The 25,620-nt window shown below is 47.6% G+C and overlaps 2 protein-coding genes across 2 annotated transcripts; one reads left to right on the plus strand and one right to left on the minus strand.

Annotated features, from left to right (window-relative positions):
• The first annotated feature begins 63 nt into the window (after positions 1–63).
• On the plus strand, positions 64–16,458 carry klhl18 (kelch-like family member 18). The gene is made up of 10 exons (XM_022211252.2): positions 64–5,304; positions 6,689–6,819; positions 6,905–7,045; positions 7,161–7,359; positions 9,623–9,783; positions 9,867–10,003; positions 10,091–10,313; positions 10,411–10,515; positions 13,398–13,509; positions 14,333–16,458. Exons 1-10 carry the CDS (start codon positions 5,176–5,178, stop codon positions 14,717–14,719), a joined length of 1,725 nt encoding a protein of 574 aa, XP_022066944.1. The 5' UTR covers positions 64–5,175; the 3' UTR covers positions 14,720–16,458.
• A 544-nt stretch (positions 16,459–17,002) lies between these two features.
• On the minus strand, positions 17,003–24,203 carry bfsp2 (beaded filament structural protein 2, phakinin). Its single transcript, XM_022211257.2, has 7 exons — positions 22,803–24,203; positions 22,106–22,188; positions 21,360–21,516; positions 20,954–21,115; positions 20,748–20,876; positions 19,256–19,497; positions 17,003–17,476 (listed from the first exon to the last, which is right to left on the minus strand). Exons 1-7 carry the CDS (start codon positions 23,241–23,243, stop codon positions 17,413–17,415), a joined length of 1,278 nt encoding a protein of 425 aa, XP_022066949.1. The 5' UTR covers positions 23,244–24,203; the 3' UTR covers positions 17,003–17,412.
• Between the last annotated feature and the right edge of the window lie 1,417 nt (positions 24,204–25,620).

Genomic DNA, 25,620 nt, shown 5'->3' on the forward strand with positions numbered 1-25,620 from the left:
TTCATTTACCGAGATAAAGATCTCAATTACACAACTCCTGTTTACGTTTTAGTAAATCAAAACGGTTCCCTTAGAAGAGGTTCTTGTCTTGTGTTCAGACATCTCCTCTGACAGGTGGAGCTTCCAGACCTTCTCTGACAGGTGGAGCTTCCAGAGGTGTGAGTGAATGATGAACATCCAGATGTTTCCCTGCAGTCCAACCTTCTCTTCTTTCAGTCTTCTGCCTGATGCATAAATCCAGCTGTTGAGCTGATGTTGGTTCTTCAAACTAGACTGAGGAACCAGGAAGATGGAGGAGACCCCTGGTCCCCAGAGTCCAGGAGATGCTGTCTAGCTGTAGGGCTGCAATTCAATTCAGTTTTATTTATATAGCGCCAATTGCAGTCAAATTGTCTCCGGAAGCTTTCCAGAACCCATATGAACCCCCAGAGCAGAAATAAGGAGACAGAGGCAGAAAAACAGCCTTTAACAGGAAGAAACCTGGAGCAGAACCTGGATCTTTATGTGGGGGAACCATCTGCTGCTGGAAGGAGGCAGAGAGGAGGAGGGGAACAGGGAACATAAAACACACAATTTGATACATACATGATCAGACAGATGATACAAAGTAGAAGCTAACATCTAAACTGATTCCTAGTTTACTGTTCTGGTGTACAGCTCTGGTAATAAATCTACGACAAAAATAGATAATGCAGAGTTAAACCATCATGAATCGCATCCGGCTGGTCTCTACGTTTAAACCTGTCGACTCAGTGAAGGTTCTCCAACCTGCACTGGGTTCTCCTCTCACAGAGAACATGAATAGAATCATTTTAGAACACGTTCTCTTTTCAAAGTAATTCGGCTGCTCGCTACTGAGGTGAGGAGGTGGGAGGTCCACCCAGTGGTGAAGAAGTTCAGCTGGAGCTTTGCTTTAGAGCAGGAAAGTCATATTCTTCTTAGTCCAGGTTCCACATCCAGTCTGATCTCCAGTAGAACCAGTAGAACCACAGCAGAATAACCCATAAAGAACCACAGCTCCCAATGGTTCCTTTGTTTTAGTGCAGAAATGTTCACATTCAAGGAATTATCTTTTTACTAAGCATCATGAACAACCTGAAATTTATGAAGAAAAATAAATTTGGTTGATCATTTCCACATTAAAACCTACAGATCAGAGTGTTGGCAAAGAAACAACATTTATTCACCTGGAACTGAGGATTTACTGGAGGATCAAAACCACAAAAAACAAACAAAAAATTACAAAAATGAGACACAAAAGAACAAAGAACAATCTACTATTTTACTGTATGATCTAAACAGCTTGTCATGGTCTAGAAATGATTTTAAATTTATAGTTTTAATAATTTACAATCTGCAGTTAATGTCTTCTCTGTCATTTTTACACTTTGAGGGCCGGATTGGACCCTCTAGAGGACCGCTTTTGGCCCACAGGCCTCATGTTGGACCCTCTGGAGGACCACTTTTGGTCCACGGGCCTCATGTTGGACCCTCTGGAGGACCACTTTTGGACCACGGGCCTCATGTTGGACCCCCTGGAGGACCACTTTTGGTCCACGGGCCTCATGTTGGACCCTCTGGAGGACCACTTTTGGTCCACGGGCCTCATGTTGGACCCTCTGGAGGACCGCTTTTGGCCCACGGGCCTCATGTTGGACCCCCTGGAGGACCACTTTTGGTCCACGGGCCTCATGTTGGACCCTCTGGAGGACCACTTTTGGTCCACGGGCCTCATGTTGGACCCCCTGGAGGACCACTTTTGGTCCACGGGCCTCATGTTGGACCCTCTGGAGGACCACTTTTGGCCCACGGGCCTCATGTTGGACCCTCTGGAGGACCGCTTTTGGCCCACGGGCCTCATGTTGGACCCTCTAATTCAGGTTTCTAAAGATTTTCCTTCCTCAGGTCCAGCTGCTGGTTTAGATCCAGGTCTTCATTCTCTCTAAACCATGAATCAGAGCTGCTGGTCAGATCTCCATCATGAAGAAGCTGCTCCAGATCTACAGAAACATCTCTGATAGTTTAGAATCATCACTGGCTGTGGGTAAATTCATTAACTGAAGGTTTCTTTCGGGTCTCCTTCTGATCCTGGTCTTCTCCATTCAGACAGAATAAACTGAACTCTTCCACTGAATGAGTCAAAGTGTTTTTGTGTTTTACTGTGAGGACTCAAACGCACCGTCAGGAGTCGTTCCTTTAATGTTCCTCCGTCGACCATCAGTGATGCTCAGAGATCATCCTGGATGTGGTCATGTCGCTCTGATGACACGTTTAAAACCTCAACAATAATCTGACGTCCACATGCTGGTCTGATCGGTTCTCTGCAGTAGATGCTTGTTCCAGATGTTCAGATCTACTCACTGAATGGACCACAGACCTGCTGGACCTCCATCACCGGCACACTTACTCTGGTGATTCATCATCTGGTGAAGAGTTTTCCTTTCTGAATTTCTCTCCTAAAACATTGAAATGCTGTGAAATCCCTTTTATAAAAACACAGGATTATGACCTGAACACCAAGTCCCAGAGGTTCCTTCTCTCCACTGGACAACATGTCTGCTTGTTTGAAAATATCAATAAAATGACATAAATAGATGGAACACAGATGTGTACTGTAACTAAAGATCTACTGAATGTAAAGATTTTTAGGTCAAATTCTGTGTAAACAGTAGTATATGTAATATAGTGATCAATACTGTGACATAATCTACTCCTAACAGTTTATTTTGTTATAATCACAAGCGTTCGAGGGTGATTTTACAGTTTTATCTCTTATTTTAGAGGTGTCCATGTGTTTAATATTAAAGGTCTGATTAAAGATCATTTTTTTTATTAAGTGACATTTAAAAACTCATTAAACTTCTACAATTCTACAATTCTACAGTTTCATTTAGGAGACGCTTTGGTCCAAAGCGACGTACAACACAAGCAAGAATTCAGACATAAGGAAAAACCTGTAGTAAGTGCAAAAAGTGCAAAAAGTGCTTCAAGTGCGATTGGTCAAAGGTGTTGCCATCAAGTTGCAGAAGAATTGCCAACCACCACCCCCTTTTTTTTTCAAACTTTGTCAGCGCTAAATAAGTGCTGGGTTTTGGACCACCTGACTTATTCTACCCCTAAGGTGGAGTCAGATTAAGTGCCTAGGTGTTCTCTGAACAATTGAGTCTTCAATTGTCTCTTAAAAGTAGAAAGGGACTCAGCAGAACGCACAGAGTTTGGTAGATTGTTCCACCATTTGGGAACAACAGAGGAGAAGAGTCTGGTTAGAGATTTGGAGCCATGTTGGGCTGGAAGCACCAGGCGTCTCTCACATGCAGAGCGAAGTGGGCGTGAAGGGGAGTAGACCTGGATCAGGGAATCCAGGTAGGCTGGGGCCGTTCTTGTAAATGTTTTGTCAGCCAGGAGGAGAGTTTTGAATTTGATTCTGGCTACAAATGGAAGCCAGTGAAGGGAGATGAACAGGGGAGTGGCATGAGCTCTTTTGGGCTGGTTGAAGACCAGATGTGCTGCTGCATTCTGGATCATCTGTAGAGGTTTGACTGCACATGCAGGGAGACCTGCCAGAAGAGAGTTGCAGTAGTCAATGTGTGACATCACAAGAGCCTGAACCAGAAGTTGTGTGGCCTGTTGGGTCAGGAAGGGTCTGATCTTCCTGATGTTGTAGAGGGCGTAACGACAAGATCGAGAAACTGAGGCCACGTGAACCTTAAAGGTCAGCTGGTCATCAATCATGACACCCAGGTTTCTGGCTGAGTTTGTGGGCACAAGTAGGCTCGAGTGAAGTTGGACACTGATCTGAGGCTGAACAGATGGACAAGCTGGAAAGACCGTGAGTTCAGTCTTAGACAGATTTAGCTGAAGGTGCCGTTCCTTCATTCATGTGGAGATATCAGCCAGACATGCTGATATCCGAGCTGAAACTGTTGTGTCGTCAGGTGGAAAAGAGAGGAAAAGCTGAGTGTCGTCAGAATAACAGTGATAGGAGAAGCCATGGGAGCGGATCACTGCACCAAGTGAGGCGGTGTACAGAGAGAAGAGTAAGGGACCAAGCACTGACCCCTGAGGAACCCCAGTTGATAGGTCATGTGACTTTGACACCTCCCCTCACCATGACTCTCTGAAGGATCTGCCTGTGAGGTAGGACTTGAACCACAACAGGACAGAACCTGAGATGCCGAGCTCAGAGAGTGTGGAGAGGAGGATTTGATGGTTCACGGTGTCAAAGGCAGCAGACAAGTCCAGCAGCAGTAGGACAGAGGACTGACCAGCAGCTCTCACCAGCCGCAGAGATTCTGTGACTGATAGGAGTGCAGTCTCAGTGGAGTGGTCGCACCTGAAGCCTGACTGAAAAGGGTCAAGTGGGTTGTTGTTCCACAGATGTTCAGAGACTTGGTTAAATACTGAGCGCTCCAGTATTTTTGACAGGAATGGTAGAAGTGAGACTGGTCTGTAGTTTTCAACCTGGGCTGGGTTGAGATGAGGCTTTTTGAGCAGTGGGGTGATGCAGGCTTGTTTAAAAGTAGCAGGAAAAATGGCAGTTTCCAGGGAGGAGTTGACAATGTGGGTGAATGCAGGTTTGATTGTGGGCAAGACGGTCTGCAGGATACTAGTGGGTATTGGATCGAGAGGACATGTTGTAGGTTTTGAGCTCAGAAGAAGTCTGGAAACCTCATCCTCGCTCAGAGGAGCAAACTTGAGAGAAGTTTCATTTACCTGCAGATTCTTGTAGTTTGAGGCTGCATTACCAGTTTTACAACAATATTTGAGCTATTTTTGCTCATGACTTCCTCCATAAAATTATTAAACTAGTAAATGTTTTCATATTTTACCGCTAATCTTGTTTTAGTATAAAAGCTTTTTGTGTTTTTCGTATTTGTTTGCTTTTGTATGCTGTTTATTTATTTTTTATGTTGTTGTCTTTGTGCTTCTCTTTTATGAAATTAAAGTTTCAAAATCCAAAATCAAACTTAATGATTTTTGTTGATCGCCTTATTTTATTTTGATAGCCAGACACCAAATCGGAAGCAGAATTGCCGTTCCTCTACAAAGTACTTTATTGTGAAGGGGCAGACCGGATCCGTCCCTATTCCGCGGTGCTGCCTTGACGCATGCGCCGCTGCGGCCGTACGGCGGCTCGCAGGGCTCAGTCCGCGCCGCGCCGCCGCTGCTGGGACGATGGGAGACGTTCTGTGCGAAGAGCTCGAGGATTTAGTTCACTTCACGGTGACTGACCTGCCGGCACGAGGCTATGTCGTCATGGAGGAGATCCGACGTCAGGGGAAACTCTGTGATGTCACGCTCAAGGTAAGAAACACGACGAAGCTCGAGGCTGAAGCGGCTAGCTGCTAACGAGCTAGCAGCATGCTAACAGGCTAACAGCAGATTATTACTGACCGGTGAGTTTGCGGCTAGCAGGCTAACAACATGCTAACAGCTGACCTCTGACGGTTCTGATCAGGTAGCGAGTCACGTGACTCTTCCACCAGGTGAGCCTGGGTGGAAGCTGATCAGCGCGTGAACTTAATAATCAATAGAAGTGGTCGGCAGGAAGTAGTGGCAGCAGCACGTCACACACTTGCTGACAGCTGCTAAGGTGAGTCCAAACAGGTGACGTCACACGGCTGCTACTGATCAGAGCTGATTCTGGTATTGATCAGAGCGGATTGGAGGATTGTTTCTGCTAACTGACAGAAGATCAGAAGAAAAATAAAGACTTTAAAGTCAAACTGTAGAAGTATAAAAACTGAAAGTGGATCAGATTCTCAGACAACATAAACATAGAACATCAGGAGCCTCGGAAAGACACGAAACCTCATTTAGAGAGGAGAGAATTAATCATTACTATTGATCTGATCGGGTGTGAATGTTAGCAGGAGTTTATGAAACTAAACAAACTGATCCAACAGAATCTAAGGCCTCAGAGGAAACATTTCAATTTTTCTTGTTGAAAATAAAAAGTTCTAAACCTCCAACCAGGCTGGTCTAGTGTCTCCATAAAGTTCCTGTTAGTGTTTATGTATGGATGGTTCCTTATTTCCACCAGAATACATTCTTTGGTCCACATTTCTCCAACTGTTGAGGCTCTAACATCAGTAGAACCTGATGAGTTGAAATTTTTAGATGCTCTGTTCTCTATTTATACACCAACATTCTCCACTGTTCAGGTCCAGTAGTTAAACTTTCACCATCTGCTGGATCCAGATGTGATTTAATGTGTTTGTTAATTAATCAGCTAATAACTACCAGACAGAGCGGACGTCTCCAAATCTACTAAAAGTAGTGAAACTACAACCTTCTTTGTGTCTTTTTGACTCGGTTCTTTATATTGTTGGGATTTTTTCGTTTCTTTTTTCATCGCTTCGTCTCTTTCTGCTAGTTTTTTATCCTCTCGTTCTGTTTGATCCGTTTCCCTCCAGTGAGAAAGAAAAGCACCGCACTAACATCTGGTGATCGATCGCTCCTATTGATCGTTAGGGAGGTTGTTAGAACTGATCAGGTGTCGTTACCTAAAACCTCACCTGTCCTCCGTCCGCTCACACGCTGAGGTCACCGTAATCCTCTTAATGTCTCAGCGTCCAACCTGCTGAATCTGCAGCCGCAACAAAACCTGCAGCTCAGGTAGAGACAGGTGAGGACAGGTGAGGACAGGTGAGGACAGTGTCCATCATGTGTGTGTTTGTGTCTGCAGGTGGGGGATCATAAGTTCAGCGCTCATCGGATCGTCCTGGCGGCTTCCATCCCGTACTTCCACGCCATGTTCACCAACGACATGGTGGAGTGTAAACAGGACGAGATCCTGATGCAGGGAATGGACCCCAGGTAAGACCACACCTGGACAGGACCATTCTAAGACCAGTACAGGAAACCAGTACACCCAGAATAACCAGTTTGCCATGTGTTGCAGTGCTCTGGAGGCTCTCATTAACTTTGCGTACAGCGGCCATGTTGCCATCGACCAGCAGAACGTCCAGTCTCTCCTGATTGGTTCCAGCTTCCTGCAGCTGCAGAACGTGAAGGACGCCTGCTGCTCCTTCCTGCAGGAGAGGTCAGTGTCGCACCGCACGCGCTCAGTACGCTCCACTGCTCACCCGCAGTCACACCTGTGTGTGACATCATGGGAGCCAGACACAGTGATTGGCAGTCGGTGTGTGTCTCCTCAGGTTGCACCCTAAGAACTGTCTGGGAGTGCGTCAGTTCGCTGAGACCATGATGTGCACGACGCTGTACGACTCGGCCAGCAGCTTCCTGCACCAGCACTTCGTAGACGTGTCGCTGTCCGAGGAGTTCCTGGGGCTGAGGACCGAGGAGCTGCTGGAGCTGGTGGGCTGTGACGAGCTCAATGTGAAGGCCGAGGAGCAGGTAAAGTCTGATGATCTGTGCCTACCTGGCCAGGTGTTTGGGGCGTGTCTTACCTTTCCAGGTGTTTGGGGCATGTCTTTACCTGTCTAGGTGTTTGGGGCGTGTCTTTACCTGTCCAGGTGTTTGGGGCGTGTCTTTATCTGTCCAGGTGTTTGAGGCGTGTCTTTATCTGTCCAGGTGTTTGAGGCGTGTCTTTACCTGTCCAGGTGTTTGGGGTGTGCCTTTACCTGTCCAATTATTGGAGGCGTGTCTTTACCTGTCCAGGTGTTTGAGGCGTGTCTTTACCTGTCCAGGTGTTTGAGGCGTGTCTTTACCTGTCCAGGTGTTTGGGGCGTGTCTTTACCTGTCCAATTATTGGAGGCGTGTCTTTATCTGTCCAGGTGTTTGGGGCGTGTCTTTACCTTGCAGTTGTTTGAGGCGTGTCTTTACCTGTGCAGTTGTTTGAGGCGTGTCTTTATCTGTCCAGGTGTTTGAGGCGTGTCTTTACCTGTCCAGTTGTTTGAGGTGTGTCTTTACCTGTGCAGTTTTTTGAGGCGTGTCTTTACCTCTACATGTGTTTGGGGCATGTCTTACCTGTCCAGGTGTTTGAGGCATGTCTTTACCTGTCCAGGTGTCTGAGGCATGTCTTTACCTGTCCAGGTGTTTGAGGCGTGTGCCTTTACCTGTCCAGGTGTTTGAGGCGTGTCTTTACCTGTCCAGGTGTTTGGGGCGTGTCTTTACCTGTCCAGGTGTTTGGGGCGTGTCTTTACCTGTCCAGGTGTTTGAGGCATGTCTTACCTGTCCAGGTGTTTGAGGCGTGTCTTTACCTGTCCAGGTGTTTGGGGCGTGTCTTTACCTGTGCAGTTGTTTGAGGCGTGTCTTTACCTGTGCAGTTGTTTGAGGCGTGTCTTTATCTGTCCAGGTGTTTGAGGCGTGTCTTTACCTGTCCAGTTGTTTGAGGTGTGTCTTTACCTGTGCAGTTTTTTGAGGCGTGTCTTTACCTCTACATGTGTTTGGGGCATGTCTTACCTGTCCAGGTGTTTGAGGCATGTCTTTACCTGTCCAGGTGTCTGAGGCATGTCTTTACCTGTCCAGGTGTTTGAGGCGTGTGTCTTTACCTGTCCAGGTGTTTGAGGCGTGTGCCTTTACCTGTCCAGGTGTTTGAGGCGTGTCTTTACCTGTCCAGGTGTTTGGGGCGTGTCTTTACCTGTCCAGGTGTTTGGGGCGTGTCTTTACCTGTCCAGGTGTTTGAGGCATGTCTTACCTGTCCAGGTGTTTGAGGCGTGTCTTTACCTGTCCAGGTGTTTGGGGCGTGTCTTTACCTGTCCAGGTGTTTGAGGCATGTCTTAAATGTCGAGGTGTTTGAGGCGTGTCTTTACCTGTCCAGATGTTTGAGGCGTGTCTTTACCTGTCCAGGTGTTTGGGGTGTGCCTTTACCTGTCCAATTATTGGAGGCGTGTCTTTACCTGTCCAGGTGTTTGAGGCATGTCTTAAATGTCGAGGTGTTTGAGGCGTGTCTTTACCTGTCCAGGTGTTTGGGGCGTGTCTTTACCTGTCCAGGTGTTTGTGGCGTGTCTTTACCTGTCCAATTATTGGAGGCGTGTCTTTACCTGTCCAGGTGTTTGAGGCGTGTCTTTACCTGTCCAGGTGTTTGAGGCGTGTCTTTACCTGTGCAGTTGTTTGAGGCTTGTCTTTACCTGTCCAATTATTGGAGGCGTGTCTTTATCTGTCCAGGTGTTTGGGGCGTGTCTTTACCTGTGCAGTTGTTTGAGGCGTGTCTTTACCTGTGCAGTTGTTTGAGGCGTGTCTTTACCTGTGCAGTTTTTTGAGGCGTGTCTTTACCTGTCCAATTGTTTGAGGCGTGTCTTTACCTGTCCAGTTGTTTGAGGCTTGTCTTTACCTGTGCAGTTTTTTGAGGTGTGTCTTTACCTCTACATGTGTTTGGGGCATGTCTTACCTGTCCAGGTGTTTGAGGCATGTCTTTACCTGTCCAGGTGTCTGAGGCATGTCTTTACCTGTCCAGGTGTTTGAGGCGTGTGCCTTTACCTGTCCAGGTGTTTGAGGCGTGTCTTTACCTGGCCAGGTGTTTGGGGCATGTCTTTACCTGTCCAGGTGTTTGAGGCATGTCTTACCTGTCCAGGTGTTTGAGGCGTGTCTTTACCTGTCCAGGTGTTTGGGGCGTGTCTTTACCTGTCCAGGTGTTTGAGGCATGTCTTAAATGTCGAGGTGTTTGAGGCGTGTCTTTACCTGTCCAGATGTTTGAGGCGTGTCTTTACCTGTCCAGGTGTTTGAGGCGGTGCTGGCCTGGGTCCATCATGACCGGGACCAGAGGGAGATGCTGCTTCCAGAGCTGCTGTCGAAGATCCGGCTTCCTCTGTGTCGACCTCAGTTCCTGTCGGACCGAGTGCAGCAGGACGATCTGGTTCGCTGCTGCCACAAGTGCAGGTGAGACGACAACAGCACACCTGTACCTGAGAAGAAGCAGCATCCTGAGAACCTGTTGACACTGAGGTTTGTGTTTCTGGCAGAGATCTGGTGGACGAAGCCAAAGATTTCCACCTGATGCCAGACCGCCGGCCTCACCTACCCGCCTTCAAAATCCGACAGAGGTGCTGCACGTCCATCACAGGACTCATTTACGCCGTGGGAGGACTCAACAGCTCAGGTACGCTGCTCACCTGTCCCTGAGAGCACACCGAAAACACACCTGAGAAAACACGTGAGAACAAACCTGGCTCCTCTGTCTCCCCAGGTGACTCTCTGAATGTGGTCGAGGTGTTCGATCCAATCGGTAACTTCTGGGAGCGCTGTCAGCCAATGAGGATGACTCGCAGCAGAGTGGGTGTGGCTGTCGTCAATGGCCTGCTGTACGCCATTGGTGGTTACGACGGCCAATCACGGCTCAGCACGGTGGAGGTTTACAACCCAGAGACAGACAGCTGGACGCGAGTGTCAAGCATGAACAGCCAGCGCAGGTCAATACACCAATCAATACTGATCAATAACTGCTCTGATCAATAACTGCTCTAATCAGTACTTCAGACTGTAAACCACAGCCTCTCGTTGTTTCAGCGCCATGGGGACCGTGGTGATTGACGGACACATCTACGTGTGCGGCGGCTACGACGGGAAATCGTCTCTGAACTCAGTGGAGCGTTACGCACCTGAGACGGACAGGTGAGCTAACCCTTAACTAACCTCAATATAAACCCTTAACTCACCTTAATATAAACCCTTAACTAACCTCAATATAAACCCTTAACTCATCTTAATATAAACCCTTAACTCATCTTAATATCAACCCTTAACTCACCTTAACATAAACCCTTAACTCACCTTAGTATAAACCCTTAACTAACCTCAGTATAAACCCTTAACTCACCTTAATATCAACCCTTAACTCACCTTAATATCAACCCTTAACTCACCTTAATATCAACCCTTAACTCACCTTAATATAAACCCTTAACTCACCTTAACATAAACCCTTAACTCACCTTAATATCAACCCTTAACTCACCTTAATATAAACCCTTAACTTACCTTAATATCAACCCTTAACTCACCTTAATATCAACCCTTAACTCACCTTAATATCAACCCTTAACTCACCTTAATATAAACCCTTAACTCACCTTAACATAAACCCTTAACTCACCTTAATATCAACCCTTAACTCACCTTAATATAAACCCTTAACTTACCTTAATATCAACCCTTAACTTACCTTAACCCTTAGGGCCCTGGGGGGTTTAGGTCCGTTTTTGACAAATTCTGATTTTACCTCTATATTTCACCTTAAAAGCTGTTGATCTTGCTTTGCTTGGTATCTTTTTTTTCAGCACAACCTCACCTGTGTGATTCTATGATTATTTATACATTTTGATATAATGTATGGACACACTTGACCTAAAATAGCAGAAAAAATACAAAATCCGAGTAGAAAAAAGTTTGATTTTTTTGCTGTGGACACCATAAACATGTGTAATGAATCTTTTTCAGAACTTATAATGTAAATATAAATTGTTTGTCATAAAATAATGTACAAATTTAGCAGTTAACACAGTTATGTACCACTATTTGCACTAAAATGGAGGAATTTTTTTAGGCGTTTTTGCACAACTATTTACAAAATCACGAGGAGTCACAATAAAATTTTACATAAATGAATTTGTACCGTTCCAAAAACTTTTTCTGTCCACCACAATCTCTACAATGACAAAAACAATAGAAACAGGCTTTAGGACCACAGGGAGAATCCAGAGTCCTGGTGTTCTCCATTGCTAGAATATGTTTATTATGAATGTTATTATTATTGTTGTTTTATTATTATTATTCTATTTTTATTATAATTATTATTTTATTATTATTATTATTAGTAGTAGTAGTAGCAGTAATATATTACATCTGAAACAAAATCTTCATTTTCTGTGCATCTTTGGTGTCCAGCAGAGAGTGATCTGTGGCCAAAGCCAGTGAAGGACGTGCTGCTCTCCCAAAGAGTTATAACTATCACCTGACTAAAAAAAAATTTTAAAAATGATAGAAAGTTCCAAATCCACACTTTGGCCATCTCTCCTCTGTGTATTTCTAGAACATTCCACTCTCTTACTATGAACACAGAGTCTGGGGGGGGGGGCGTGTCTGGGGCGTGTCTGGGGGCGTGTCTGGGGGCGTGTCTGTGCGGCCGCTCCCTGTCAGAGCGTCTCTGTCACTCAGCTCCAAGTTTCTCAGTCACCTTTGGGGAAACCCAGTTTGCGTTTTTACTCCAGAGAACTCCAGGTTTGTGAAAATCTGGTCCACATTTTCCTTCCTACACCAAGCATCCAAAGGTCTGTGTTTCTGCCAGATGCTTTCAGCAGAGAGGACTCTCCGCTGAGTCCAAAGTTCAAAGTTTCGCTGCATAAAAGACGCTGGAAATAGCTCCGGTGAAGTTCGGTAAAAAATGTGGCGTTTATTATTGATCATATCTCTGGTTTTACTTGGCCGATCAACATGATTCAAAAACTGGTAGAAAGTTCAAAATCTGTACTTTCAGCACACATTTAAAGGGAGACTCGCCGACGCTTCATTTTCCTGCTTTGTTTTGATTACCGCGGCGCAGCAAAAAAACGCTCGAGAGCGTCCTTCGGGTGGCAAGGATTAATATAAACCCTTAACTCACCTTAGTATAAACCTTTAACTCACTTTAACCCTTTAAGCTTCAGTCAATTCCAGCCGTTTTCAGTACAAAAAAAATCGCTAATATTCTATTTTTAAATTAAAAAAATTACGAAAAATACAGGGAATATTGGACGGGCAGCGCGAGGTGCATTTCCTTGAAAACGACCGATTCGTGGATTTTATTCCAACTTCAGGACATGTTTTGGACAAAATAGTTTACTGGCTTGTGTCATCTGGATGTAAAAGGTTGGATTATGGCCGTTTTTTGTGGAATCTTTTTTTCTGTGTGTAATAATGAACCCAGAAATGTGAGTCGCGCTGTGTGCGTTGAAGCCGTGTACAGAGAACGGATGGATGAATATTTGTTTTTGTCGGACAAATGTGTTTTTCTCACCCGATGTGGTAATCACATCTGAAAGTGGTTTATACCGGCGGATTCATGAGAATCTAAGCTTTCCATCGGTGTATAGTGTTTGTATAATCGGGTTTGCAGCTGTCGGACATTCTTGAAATTCCTATGCAAATTAGTAGGTGTACCGCCGGCGGTACACCTACGACGCACTGAAGCGTAAAGGGTTAATATAAACCCTTAACTCACCTTAACATAAACCCTTAACATAAACCCTTCACCCTGTTTTATAACCTAAGACATTTAAGGGTTTTTAGCAGCAAACCCCTTAATATTTGAAAGCAGTCCTCTAATTAAGGCTTTAAGTTAACTGACCAGCAGCAGATCCTCTGAATGGCTCACTTTACAGCTTTTTCAGATTATTCTGACTGTGGTTTGTGTTGATGACATGAAGGCAGGCTGCAGCCAGTGGGGGGCGCCGCTGCAGAGGAGATGAGCTCACCAGTTTAAGGCTTTTTTCAGCTGCTTGCTTTCATGTGACCTGCAGGTGGACGGTGGTGGCGGAGATGAGCGCCAGTCGCAGCGCTGCCGGAGTGACGGTGTTTGATGGGAGGATCTTCGTGTCCGGAGGCCACGATGGTCTGCAGATCTTCAACACGGTCAGTGAGGAACCAGATGAAAGTTCTCCAGCCAGCCTGCAGCCACTTTATTAGGAACACCTGAAGTCCAGTCAGAGCTCATGCTTGAAGATCAGATCAACTTTCCTGATCCCACAGTGGGGAAAGTTCACCGCTCCAAAGTATAAAGATAGAGCAAGAATAAATAAAAAGAACTCAGTGTAGCAATCAGAGAATAGAGATGACTGCTTTATTTCATCCTCTGTAGGAGACTAAAGACAAGAGGATGAGGATCAGTTACTGCACAGAAACAGGTGGATGAGTGTAAATTAGGACAAAGTGCAGCAATAAACAGGAAGCAGTGACGTTTGTGATGCAGCGTTGAACAGTCTGACCGCTGGAATGAAGGAGCTGCAGAAACGCTGCTTCTTAGGGTGGAACAGTCTGTTCCTGAAGGAGCTTCTGAAGGAGTTCAGTCTGATGCAGAGGCTGGGAGGAGGTTCTGATGATGGTAGCAGCTCTGTGGAACCAGAACATGATGGAGAACCCAGAGATGTTCTGTTAGAACCGTGGAACCAGAGAAGAAATGTTTCTGCAGCTTTAGAACTGATGAACTGAACTTGAACAGCTGTGATTATTAGTGTCTCTGTTAGTGTTCTAGTATTATTACTGATAGTCTTATATTTATTTTATTATTGATGCTGCTGTTGGTATTATACTTCCTGTCAGTACTAGAGTGTTACAATACTATTATTATTATTGTTATTATTATTATTATTACTAACATCAGTAGTTGTGTTAATGTTGATTTTGGTGTTATTTCTGTTTGTTTGTTTACCTGTGTTTGTTGCTCCGCCCCCTGCAGGTGGAGTACTACAACCACCACACCAACCGCTGGCACCCGGCGGCGCCGATGCTCAACAAGCGCTGTCGTCATGGCGCGGCGGCGCTGGGCAGCCACATGTACGTTGCGGGGGGCTACGACGGCTCAGGCTTCCTGAGTGGCGCCGAGGTGTTCAGCTCCACCTCCGGCCAGTGGAGCCTCCTGGTGGCCATGAACACGCGGCGCAGTCGGGTGTCTCTGGTGTCCACGTCGGGGCGTCTGTACGCGGTGGGCGGCTACGACGGACAGTCCAACCTCAGCTCTGTGGAGATGTACAACCCCGACACCAACCGCTGGACCTTCATGGCCCCCATGGTCTGCCACGAGGGCGGCGTGGGCGTCGGCTGCATCCCCCTGCAGCCCGCCTAAAACGGCCAATCAGGGCCGAGGATCAATGCGTTACTGACGCTGGCGGGCAGGGGGCGGCACCCCCGACAGCGTCCACTGAGCTTTATCGGTACGACGGCCCGGCTCGGACCTGCACGCTGACGCTGGGCTGTGGGATTCTGGGAAACTGTAGGCCGGCCCGCCCAGGCTAGCTTTTAGCATTGTGCTGTTAGCGGTGGACTGATCCATGTCCAGGATTTTCTACCTTATCAAACCAACAAAGCTGCTGACTTAAAGACGATGACCACTCTGATCGGTTTTCTGGGACCGTTTTATCGATACGCAGCGCTGCCGACACCTGAAGATGTCACAGCAGAGAGCAGGGCAGCAGCGCCTCCTGCAGGCTGCACAGCTTAGCACACCTGCTCAGTCAGAGTTTGTCCTGTAGGAGGCGCTGCAGGAAGTTTCACTCACCTCTGGAGTCCACAGTGTTCACTGTCAGAGTTCCACGGTTGGTTCAGGGTCCACTGGACCTTTAAACATGAAGAAGAAGAAAGCTCCAGATGAGATGCTAGTTTTCATGAACTCTTTCTGTTGAGACCGTTTCCAAGGGAAGCAGACAGAACAAAAATTGTTTAGAGAAAGGAGCATTTTAGAAGGAATGAACCTTTAAAACCTTAAAGTTCCTTACTTTAGATCATACTGTTTGATGATGGATGGATGAATGGATGGATGATGGATGGATGGATGAATGGATAGATGGATGATGGATGGATGGATGATGAATGGATGGATGGATTGATGAATGGATGGTGGATGGATGGATGGATGGATGGATGGATGGATTGATGAATGGATGGTTGGTGGATGGATGGATGGATGGATTGATGAATGGATGGTTGGTGGATGGATGGATGGATGGATGGATGGATGGATGAATGATGGATGGATGGATGGATGACTGGATAGATGGATGATGGATGGATGGATGATGGATGGATTGATGAATGGATGGATGGATGGATGGATGGATTGATGAATGGATGGTTGGTTGATGGATGGATGGATGGATGGATGGATGGATGGATGGATGGATGAATGGATGGTTGATGGATGGATGAATGGATAGATGGATGAATGGATGGATGGATGATGGATGGATGGATGATGAATGGATGGTTGATGGATGGATGAATGGATGGATGGATGGATTGATGAATGGATGGTTGATGGATGGATGGATGAATGGATAGATGGATGAATGGATGATGGATGGATGGATGAATGATGATGGAGGTTTCTTTAGTTTCTTCTATATTTCCTGTTTGTCAGTGTGTGAGGTTGTGGAGATGTTTCTGACCATGGAGATGTTTAGAACGTGGAGATGTTTCTGCTCCTGTTTCTTTGGGAATGAGACCTCCAGCTGCTCTGATGGTGAACACTGGGACTCACTGTGACTTTGGTCTGCAGAGCTTCATGATGGTTTTACCGGCTGAAGATCAGTTTGTTAGTAATGACCTGATCGGTTTTCATTGATTGGAACCCTCTCCAGAGCTTTCAGCTGGACGTCATGGTTGCCATGGAGACGGTTCGCTCAGCATCATGTGACCTGCAGCTTAAAGCTCTGAGAGGTTCTCATTCAGTGGACAGAAAGAGATGAGGTGCTCTTCAGCCTCCAACTCAGCTTCATCACGGCTGATCTTTATTGTTATTGATTAATTTATGATTGATCTCTTTGTTTTATTTCCTTGTGGATCATTAAAGAGGAAATTTCAGTTTTATGACGTCTGATTCTATTTTCATTCTGACTGTAACTGATCACTGATCAATAGAAGAACCAGCTGAGACAGGAAACCTTTCAGCTCCTCAGGAACGTGTTGTTCTCCATGTTTCAGATGTAAATATTTTCCGTATTTATACATTCATGAGTTCATCTCTTTATGGTCACAGTAGAATTTAAATGTCTCCTAATGCTTCTGTGAACAGACTGAACCTGAACGCACCACGACCTCATCCACCTTCAGCTGTCAGTAAGCTGAAAGACACTTCAAACATTTTATGGTTCTGGTCCAGAACACTGGCGGTCCTGGTGAGGAGCTTCAGGAGATAACAGTCTGGTTGGTTTCTCCAGAAGCTCCTACAATTAAAAGGCCAGCTGCAGATGGTTCCCCCACGTAAAGAACGGGTTCTGCTTCAGGTTTCTTCATGTTGAAGGGTGTTTTTCTCTACACTGTCTTCTTAGGGCTGCTCTGGGGGTTCATATGGGTTCTGGAAAGAGTCTTGAGACAATCTGACTGTAATTGGCGCTACATAAATAAAGCTGAATTGAAAATTTCAGGTCATGAACCTCGTCAGAAGTCTTTGTCATGGTGCTCTGGAGTTAAAACAGATTTCCTGCATCTGTGGTTCTTCAGAACATCCTACAAATAAATGGGACTTCCTTTGCTTTAAAATCGTATCTTTATTTGGTTTCTTAATATAATTACAAACAATCTCGACCCAACGGAGGCCAGACTGGTCCAGTCTGGACCCACAACCCCAGCTGGGTCTGGTTGGGTCCTCTGGTGTTCTGAGGACCTTCTAACATCGCATTCACATGAAGCAGCTCAATCAGCAGGTGGCTGCAGCTTCTTAGCATCTGTCACACCTGTACACCTCACAGGTGGAACCCAGCAGGACCAGGTCCAGATCATAGTCCCTGTTGGGCTTCAGTTGGCTGTGATCCTCCACTGGGATCACTGTCCTGGAGGTCCTGGAGCAGCAGCAGCTCCCTCAGACTCTGAGTGCAGGCCTGAACACCTGGACAGGTAAGTGGAACCATTAATTTCTACTTCCTGTTAGAGGAACATGATGTTATGTTTCTTATTATTGCTTTAACTTGTTCTGTTTGGTGGAGAACCTGATTATTTACTGGTTTTATCATCTGGGTTTAACATTTTAAAAGTAGATTTTATCGTCTACCAGCACATCATCACAGTATTTCATCATTCATCTGCTATCTGACTTACGAAATCACGTCTCTGTAGCAACCGCAGGGTGTCTGTGTGGACTTGTTATAGAGTCATGAAATAATAATAATCAGACCACCTTGTTTTTTTCAGTTTCTTGTTCATTTTAATGGCTGGTACCGCTAAAGGTTTATTACCTAAAGAATAGAATGAACAGGACTTTAAATGCAGCTGATTCCAGACTACTTTATGTCCTATCTGACATGCTTCAGCTTCATTGTATTCCAGGGTCTATAAGAGGACATTTCAAAGGTCTAGAGTGGTTTCCTGCTGACATTCAAGCCATAGAACAACTCAGAAGCTGTCAGCTCTCACGTGACGCCTAAAACTAAAGAATTATGTGAAGCCACAAAGGCAGCCATCATGAGTGAGAGACAGGTAGAGAAAAAACTGAAGATCTCCAAGACAGACGTTCATCACACCAAGAGAAAACAAACCCAGCATGGTTCTACCAAACTGCTAGCTGGTCAGGAAACGTCTTTCTACCACCAGATGACCGTCACTCATCTGTTCCTGTCAGAAATCATCCTCAGACCTCCAGGGACCTTAAAAATAAGGGAACACTGTGGACAAATGGGACTAGTTCATCAAGGACAGTTGGAAAGCGACTTGTTGAAGCTGGTCTGAAGTCCCACAGGACAGGAAGAAGCCCTTCATCAAGGAAAGGCAGAGGAAAGCCTGTTACTCTTTACTGGGATCACAAGGATTGGACTGTTGATGATTGTTCTAAGGTTCTCTTCAGGGATAAATCCAGTTTTCAGTTGATGTCCACTCCAGCCAACTTACTGGTTAGGAGGAAGCCTGGAGAAGCTCCAAACCAGATGTCTGCCCCTACAGTAAAACATGGGGGTGGATCAGTGACCATCTGGGGTAGTTTCAGTCTGGATGGAACAGGGACAATGAACCAGGTCATGTTTGGGGCTACTCTAGAAAACAGTCTTCTTCCATCAGCTGGAAAACGCTTTCCTGCCTCCAATGACTGGATTTTCCAACAAGACAAGGTCAATTAAAGCCTGGATGGAGAACCAGAACATTGGAACCATGCCTTGGCTGCTCAATCACCAGATCTAAATCCAACTGAAAACCTGTGGAAAATCATCAGACGCTAAATGGAGAATCACAAGCCCCAAAACAAAGCAGATCAGTTAGAATGAGTGCAACAGGAATGGGCTGCTGTGATCAGAAGCTGGTGGAGAGCATGAAGAGACATCAGGAACAATGGTTCTGAATCAGTACTAACTCCTGTGTGGATCATGGGACTAAAACAGACAGAAAAGAAAACATGGAATCCTAAAAGCTGTTTCTGGCAGAACAATGACATTGCTACTGATGATTGGTTATTATCAAAAAAACCATTAAAATGTCTGATATCAGCTCTGAAATTAAACTCTGATCAGATGTTTTTATTTTTATCATTATACTGTCCAAACAAATGGACCTTTACTGGTAGCAGGCATTAAAATGAACAAGAAACTGAAGAAAACAAGGTGGTCTGATCATTTCCTCCATGACTCTATGTTCTCTGTGTTCTTAGTGTTCTCCATGTTCTCTGTGTTCCTCTGTGACTCACGGTGTCTCAGTGGGCTGGAATCGGTTCTCCTCCCCGTCCAGGATACCGTGGTACATGCCTATCTCCTGCTCCAGGCGCTGCTTGTTGCCTAGCAATGTGTCGTAGTCACGGCGCTGCTGTTCGATCTCCCCGCGAACATCTCCGAGCTCCGCCTCCAGCTTGGAGACCACTGATCCCAGGTTCTGCAGCTCCATGTCATGCCAGTGGCGGGCGTCGCTCAGCGAGTTCTCCAGACCACGTTTCTGCAGGGAGACAGGTGTGAGGTTAGACTGTGACCGAGTCGATCAGGTCATAGACGGACCGATCGGGTTACTGATGGACCGATCGGGTTATTGATGGACCGATCGGGTTACTGATGGACCGATCGGGTTACTGATGGACCGACCGGGTTATTGATGGACCGATCGGGTTATTGACGGACCGATCGGGTTACTGATGGACCGATCGGGTTATTGATGGACCGATCGGGTTACTGATGGACCGATCGGGTTACTGATGGACCGACCGGGTTATTGATGAACCGATCGGGTTATTGATGGACTGATCGGGTTATTGACGGACCGATCGGGTTACTGATATACCGATCGGGTTATTGATGGACCGATCGGGTTACTGATATACCGATCGGGTTACTGATATACCGATCGGATTACTGATGGACCAATCAGGTTACTGATGGACCAATCGGGTTATTGACGGACCGATCGGGTTATCAACAGACCAATCAGGTTATCGACAGACTGATCGGGTTATTGACGGACCGATTGGGTTACTGACGACCAATCAGGTTATTGATGGACTGATCGGGTTATTGATGGACCGATGGGGTTACTGATGGACCGATGGGGTTACTGATGGACCGATGGGGTTACTGATGGACCGATCGGGTTATTGATGGACCGATGGGGTTACTGATGGACCGATGGGGTTACTGATGGACCGATCGGGTTATTGATGGACCGATCGGGTTACTGATGGACCGATCGGGTTATTGATGGACCGATCGGGTTACTGATGGACCGATCGGGTTACTGATGGACCGACCGGGTTATTGATGAACCGATCGGGTTATTGATGGACTGATCGGGTTATTGACGGACCGATCGGGTTACTGATATACCGATCGGGTTATTGATGGACCGATCGGGTTACTGATATACCGATCGGGTTATTGATGGACCGATCGGGTTACTGATATACCGATCGGGTTACTGATATACCGATCGGGTTACTGATATACCGATCGGATTACTGATGGACCAATCAGGTTACTGATGGACCAATCGGGTTATTGACGGACCGATCGGGTTATCAACAGACCAATCAGGTTATCGACAGACTGATCGGGTTATTGACGGACCGATTGGGTTACTGACGACCAATCAAGTTATTGATGGACTGATCGGGTTATTGATGGACCGATGGGGTTACTGACGGACCGACCAGGTTATTGATGGACCGATCAGGTTATGGACGGATTGTGGCGTCTCACCAGCGCTCGGATGGACTCGGTCTCGGCCTGCAGGCTCTGGATCTTGCAGCCGGTGTCGTTGCATTCAGCCTTCAGCGCCTCCACCTGCTCCTCCTCAGGACTCAGCCTGCTGCTCACACACTGCGCCTCCTGCAGGAGAACACCACAGGTCAGACCCGCTGCAGGAGCACCTGCGAGAGGACACCTGTCCAGGTGAACGTCCTCACCTTACACTCCAGGTAGCTGTCGGTCTCGGCCCGGTTCCTCTCCGTCACCTTCTCCCAGTGGCTCCTGATGTAGGCCAGGATCTGATCTAGACTGGTTTCTATGGGAGCGTCGGGTTCGTCCACCTCTCGACCTGCCATCTGGCTGTAGAGGACTCGCACATCCTGCACAGACAGGAAGTGGTCAGGTCACATGACACTACCTGATGCCAGTCATTAAAGGACCACCTGACGTCAGAACAACAACAATTCACAATATTCTGACAGGTTCAAATGATTAAGATTTAAATTAAATTTATCAGTTAGAAAAAGAGAACAGTTTGTGACATTAAATAGAGAATAGTTAAAGTGGTTTTAATGGAACATGTTCATTAAGCATCATTAGTTCAGCTGCAGTTCCAGGTAGAACCTGCTCGTGGTTCTGCTCCAGGCTACGTAGCTCCGCCCGCATGTTCTCCATCTGCTCCTCCAGCTCCGCCTTCGTCAGGGTCGCCTCATCGATCACTTTGTACAGCGAGCTGATCTCCTCCTCCACCGCCCTCCTGAAGGGCTGCTCGTTCTCATACCTGTAGGGGGAGCTACAGTTACCACACCTCCTCCTGTAGGGGAGCTACATTTACCACACCTCCTCCTCCTGTAGGGGGAGCTACAGTTACCACACCTCCTCCTGTAGGGGGAGCTACAGTTACCACACCTCCTCCTGTAGGGGGAGCTACAGTTACCACACCTCCTCCTCCTGTAGGGGGAGCTACAGTTACTACACCTCCTCCTGTAGGGGGAGCTACAGTTACCACACCTCCTCCTCCTGTAGGGGGAGCTACAGTTACCACACCTCCTCCTGTAGGAGGAGCTACAGTTACTACACCTCCTCCTGTAGGGGGAGCTACAGTTACCACACCTCCTCCTCCTGTAGGGGGAGCTACAGTTACCACACCTCCTCCTCCTGTAGGGGGAGCTACAGTTACCACACCTCCTCCTCCTGTAGGGGGAGCTACAGTTACCACACCTCCTCCTCCTGTAGGGGGAGCTACAGTTACCACACCTCCTCCTTTCCAGGTTCTAATTTAACTGCTATCCCTGTATTGATTGGACGTTCTCCTCTAATTGACTGGCTGATTGATTGTTATCACATCAATAATCAGATTGACTGGTGACCTGTCCTTGAAGTCCTCGGCATTGGCCTGAACATTTTCCGTCTGCAGCATCAGCCGAGCGTTGTCCAGGATGGCTTCACTGACCTGCAGACAGTAGGAAAACACAGTACTGAGAGCAGCTGCAGCCAGCAAGGGGCAGCGCACACACACACACACACACACACACACACACACACACACAGAGCTGTTGCTAGGTGGACAGAAAAAACATCAGATTTTACATCACAGAAGCAAATGTCTCTCCTGTCCCTCCCCGTCTCTCCTGTCCCTCCCCGTCTCACCTGTCCCTCCCCGTCTCTCCTGTCCCTCCCCGTCTCTCCTGTCCCTCCCCGTCTCTCCTGTCCCTCCCCGTCTCTCCTGTCCCTCCCCGTCTCACCTGTCCCTCCCCGTCTCTCCTGTCCCTCCCCGTCTCTCCTGTCCCTCCCCGTCTCACCTGTCCCTCCCCGTCTCTCCTGTCCCTCCCCGTCTCTCCTGTCCCTCCCCGTCTCACCTGTCCCTCCCCGTCTCTCCTGTCCCTCCCCGTCTCACCTGTCCCTCCCCGTCTCTCCTGTCCCTCCCCGTCTCTCCTGTCCCTCCCCGTCTCACCTGTCCCTCCCCGTCTCTCCTGTCCCTCCCCGTCTCTCCTGTCCCTCCCGTCTCTCCTGTCCCTCCCGTCTCTCCTGTCCCTCCCCGTCTCACCTGTGTCCTCTCTGTCTCACCTGTCTGTAGACGTCCTCCCACTCCCGGCGGAGGGGTCCCCATGCTCCGGCGCTGGAGGCCTTGCGGTCCAGGCAGAGGCGGATCTGCTCCTCCAGCTGCTGGTTCAGCTGCTCCAGGGCTCTCACTTTGTCCCGGTACTCCATCAGGCAGCTGTTCAGTCCGGCCGCCGCCGCTCCGTGAGGCGCCGCACGCTCCCCAGTGCGGGGCAGAACCGGCATGGCGCTGCTCCGCATCCCCTGCAGGAACACGCTGCTGATGCCCAGGGCCCTGCGGGACACCCGGGTCCCCAGGTTGGAGGCCCCGCAGGCCGGAGGGGCGGAGCCCACGAAGACGCCTCGGGGGGCGGCCGTACCGGAGGCTCCGATCCTCCCGCAGGAGGAGGCGGGACGCTCTGAGGACGGCTGTCCCAGGAAGGATGAGCGGCGTCGGGGCAGAGGCATGACGCTCAGCAGCTCCCAGTGTCAAACCGCTCAGAGCCACTCAGGGCCCAGATTTATGGGAGGACGGGCTTCTGGAAGCTCGGCTGCTTTTGTTCTCTGGATGTTTGTGCTGCAGGGAGCCCAGGCTTTGTCCTCATGGAAACACGGATTCAGCTGCATCAGCAGGGAGGGGGTTCCGGAAGAGTCCTGAAGCTCACAGAGGTCAGCTGACCTGCAGCAGAGGTCCAGCAGACCTGCAGGGTATCTACCGTTACTACATGTAATCAGATTACTGTGGCACCCAGAGAAAGTTTTAGTTGAATGACAGCAGTGTCCTGACGTCACCATAGCAACAAGTAGCTCAGCACCAGCAGCTGTTTCTGTGTTTCCATGGATACAGACGTCAGACTCTTGTTCAGATTGTTGGTGTTGAATCTCAGCAGGAAGTGGACACCCACAGGAGCGGTTAGAAAGTTTCCCTCAGCTGATGTTTGGTTTCTGCCTCCTGAAGCCGTTACAGCAGCTCTCAGTTTCACAACAGCTCAGCAAGCATCTGATGAGACACAGCTCCACCTTTCATCATGCTGAGGAGGAACCTGAGGAGGAACCTGTTCACTTCTAAAAGGTTTCCTGAGGAACCAGAGCAGTTCCACCATGTTGAGCTCTAATTATTCTAATTATCAGCAGAACTCCTGAACACTGAGCTGGTAGAGACTCATTAAATTTTCTGGAAAACAATAAACAGTGACACCCTTTAACGTTCTGCTCAACAAAATGGTAGAGCACACTTGACTCACTATATTTTATTGAAAAATATGTTTTAGATCATTTCACCTGTTTCAGCCATCTCTGCCACTTGTTTGAGGTACATTATACTAAAAAAGAACATCAGATGTCACTTTGTTTTGAAATGGCATGCAGAAGAAGAGACTGTGCTCACAGGAAGTTAGCAAGAGCAAAATCACTCCTGACATGAGGCCTCTGTTTGCTGTGATTTTCAAAGGTAAGCTAATAATTTTTGACATATCTGACATCATGTCTAAGGAGTTACTGAACATAACTGTTTAAACTGAAACATAAAAAGAAAGGAGACGGTCGCACTTTTCTTCGCTCCGTCTGGATCTATCTGTCCTTCCCCATATCCTCATGTTTCTGCTTGCTGCAACTTTTGTCTCGTCCCGCCTGACTTGGAGCAATCGCTTGGCACTGGACCATCAAAACACCGATCATGGAATTGATTAGCTGGTCTCTCACAAGATTGTCGCCACTAAGAGCACCGGCTTAGGGGAGCCCACCTGCCCGGAGGGGAGCTTTGCCTCTGGTTATGTAATGGACTCGTGGGGGAAGTGGAGACAGATTAGGTGCCTGGCACCCCTCTCCGTGGAGGACGTGAAAGATGTTTATATATTCTGATTTATGATGACAGGTCTGCTGATAATTGGCTGGATTGTGGGCCTGAGCTTCTGGAAGATTAGGAGGTCAGCAGAGAAAAACGACGTCCAAGCTCTTCTGATCCTGGCAAACGATCGGATCAAGGCTGCTGGTGACCGGAATGATGAACTCAAATGTAAGATAGACAATTTGCTTGGTGTGACTGTTGATTTGAGTCGGAAAGTGGATGCCATCAGGGTGAGGATCGCCACAGCTGAGGTCTAAACAATTTGAGAGCGGCCAGGGGGAGGGTGAAATTGCTCCTCTCTCCCCCGACTAAACAATATGGATACTGACAACATTTCAGCGCACCTGGAACAAAAACAAAGTCCTCTGGAAGTTATTCAAGGCCAAGAGATAGCTCTCCTAACCCCCCCCCCCCCCCCCCCCCCCCTTTCCCAAAGACTCCTGTTGACTGATGGACTGGCCCATCCGAGGACGTCTCCATAGCAACCTGCTGTGTTATTGCGGTCCACCTTTGCGAACTGAGACTCCGGGGGGCTGGGACAGAAGGAGACTGGCTACACGCATACACACACACTTCTCACACTCACACACACATGCCCTCCCCCCCTCCAAGCCGCCTCCAGACGCTTTCCGACTGCAACGTACAGTGAGTAGGAATCCCGTGCATGCAGCGCGCCTCAGATGGTGCAGCAGCTGCATAGGTGACTGACTCCTGGACTGAGCTCCCCGTCCCAGTACCCTTCACCCTTACCCCAGTTAACCTTGTCTAGTGTCATGCTTTGCCTGTTGCGGGTTTGTTTTTTTCAGGTTCCTTCTCAAATTGAATTTTCCCATCCTTGGAGACTTCATTTTGTTTGATGAACCTTTTTTTCATTTACCCTCTGCCATCTCTCCCCCGATGCCAATTTTCTTCTTTTTTTTTCTTTTTTCCTCAAGTAGGCGCGCCGTACAGTGGCGATGCCCTGATGCTGCCATTGGCAGAGCAGCTCGGAGGAAAAAA

This window comes from Acanthochromis polyacanthus, chromosome 9 (genome assembly GCF_021347895.1).
Source record: "Acanthochromis polyacanthus isolate Apoly-LR-REF ecotype Palm Island chromosome 9, KAUST_Apoly_ChrSc, whole genome shotgun sequence".
In the NCBI taxonomy this organism is placed as follows: Eukaryota; Metazoa; Chordata; class Actinopteri; family Pomacentridae; genus Acanthochromis; species Acanthochromis polyacanthus.

Coding starts and splice junctions, on each gene's coding strand:
- klhl18 (XM_022211252.2), top strand. CDS start 5,176: ATGGGAGACGTTCTGTGCGAAGAGCTCGAGGATTTAGTTCACTTCACG. Junction 5,305..6,688: donor TCTGTGATGTCACGCTCAAG/GTAAGAAACACG, acceptor TTGTGTCTGCAG/GTGGGGGATCATAAGTTCAG. Junction 9,784..9,866: donor CGCTGCTGCCACAAGTGCAG/GTGAGACGACAA, acceptor TGTTTCTGGCAG/AGATCTGGTGGACGAAGCCA.
- bfsp2 (XM_022211257.2), bottom strand. CDS start 23,243: ATGCCTCTGCCCCGACGCCGCTCATCCTTCCTGGGACAGCCGTCCTCA. Junction 21,517..22,105: donor GCCGAGGACTTCAAGGACAG/GTCACCAGTCAA, acceptor CTCCCCCTACAG/GTATGAGAACGAGCAGCCCT. Junction 17,477..19,255: donor TTCCAGCCCACTGAGACACC/GTGAGTCACAGA, acceptor TTACCTGTCCAG/GTGTTCAGGCCTGCACTCAG.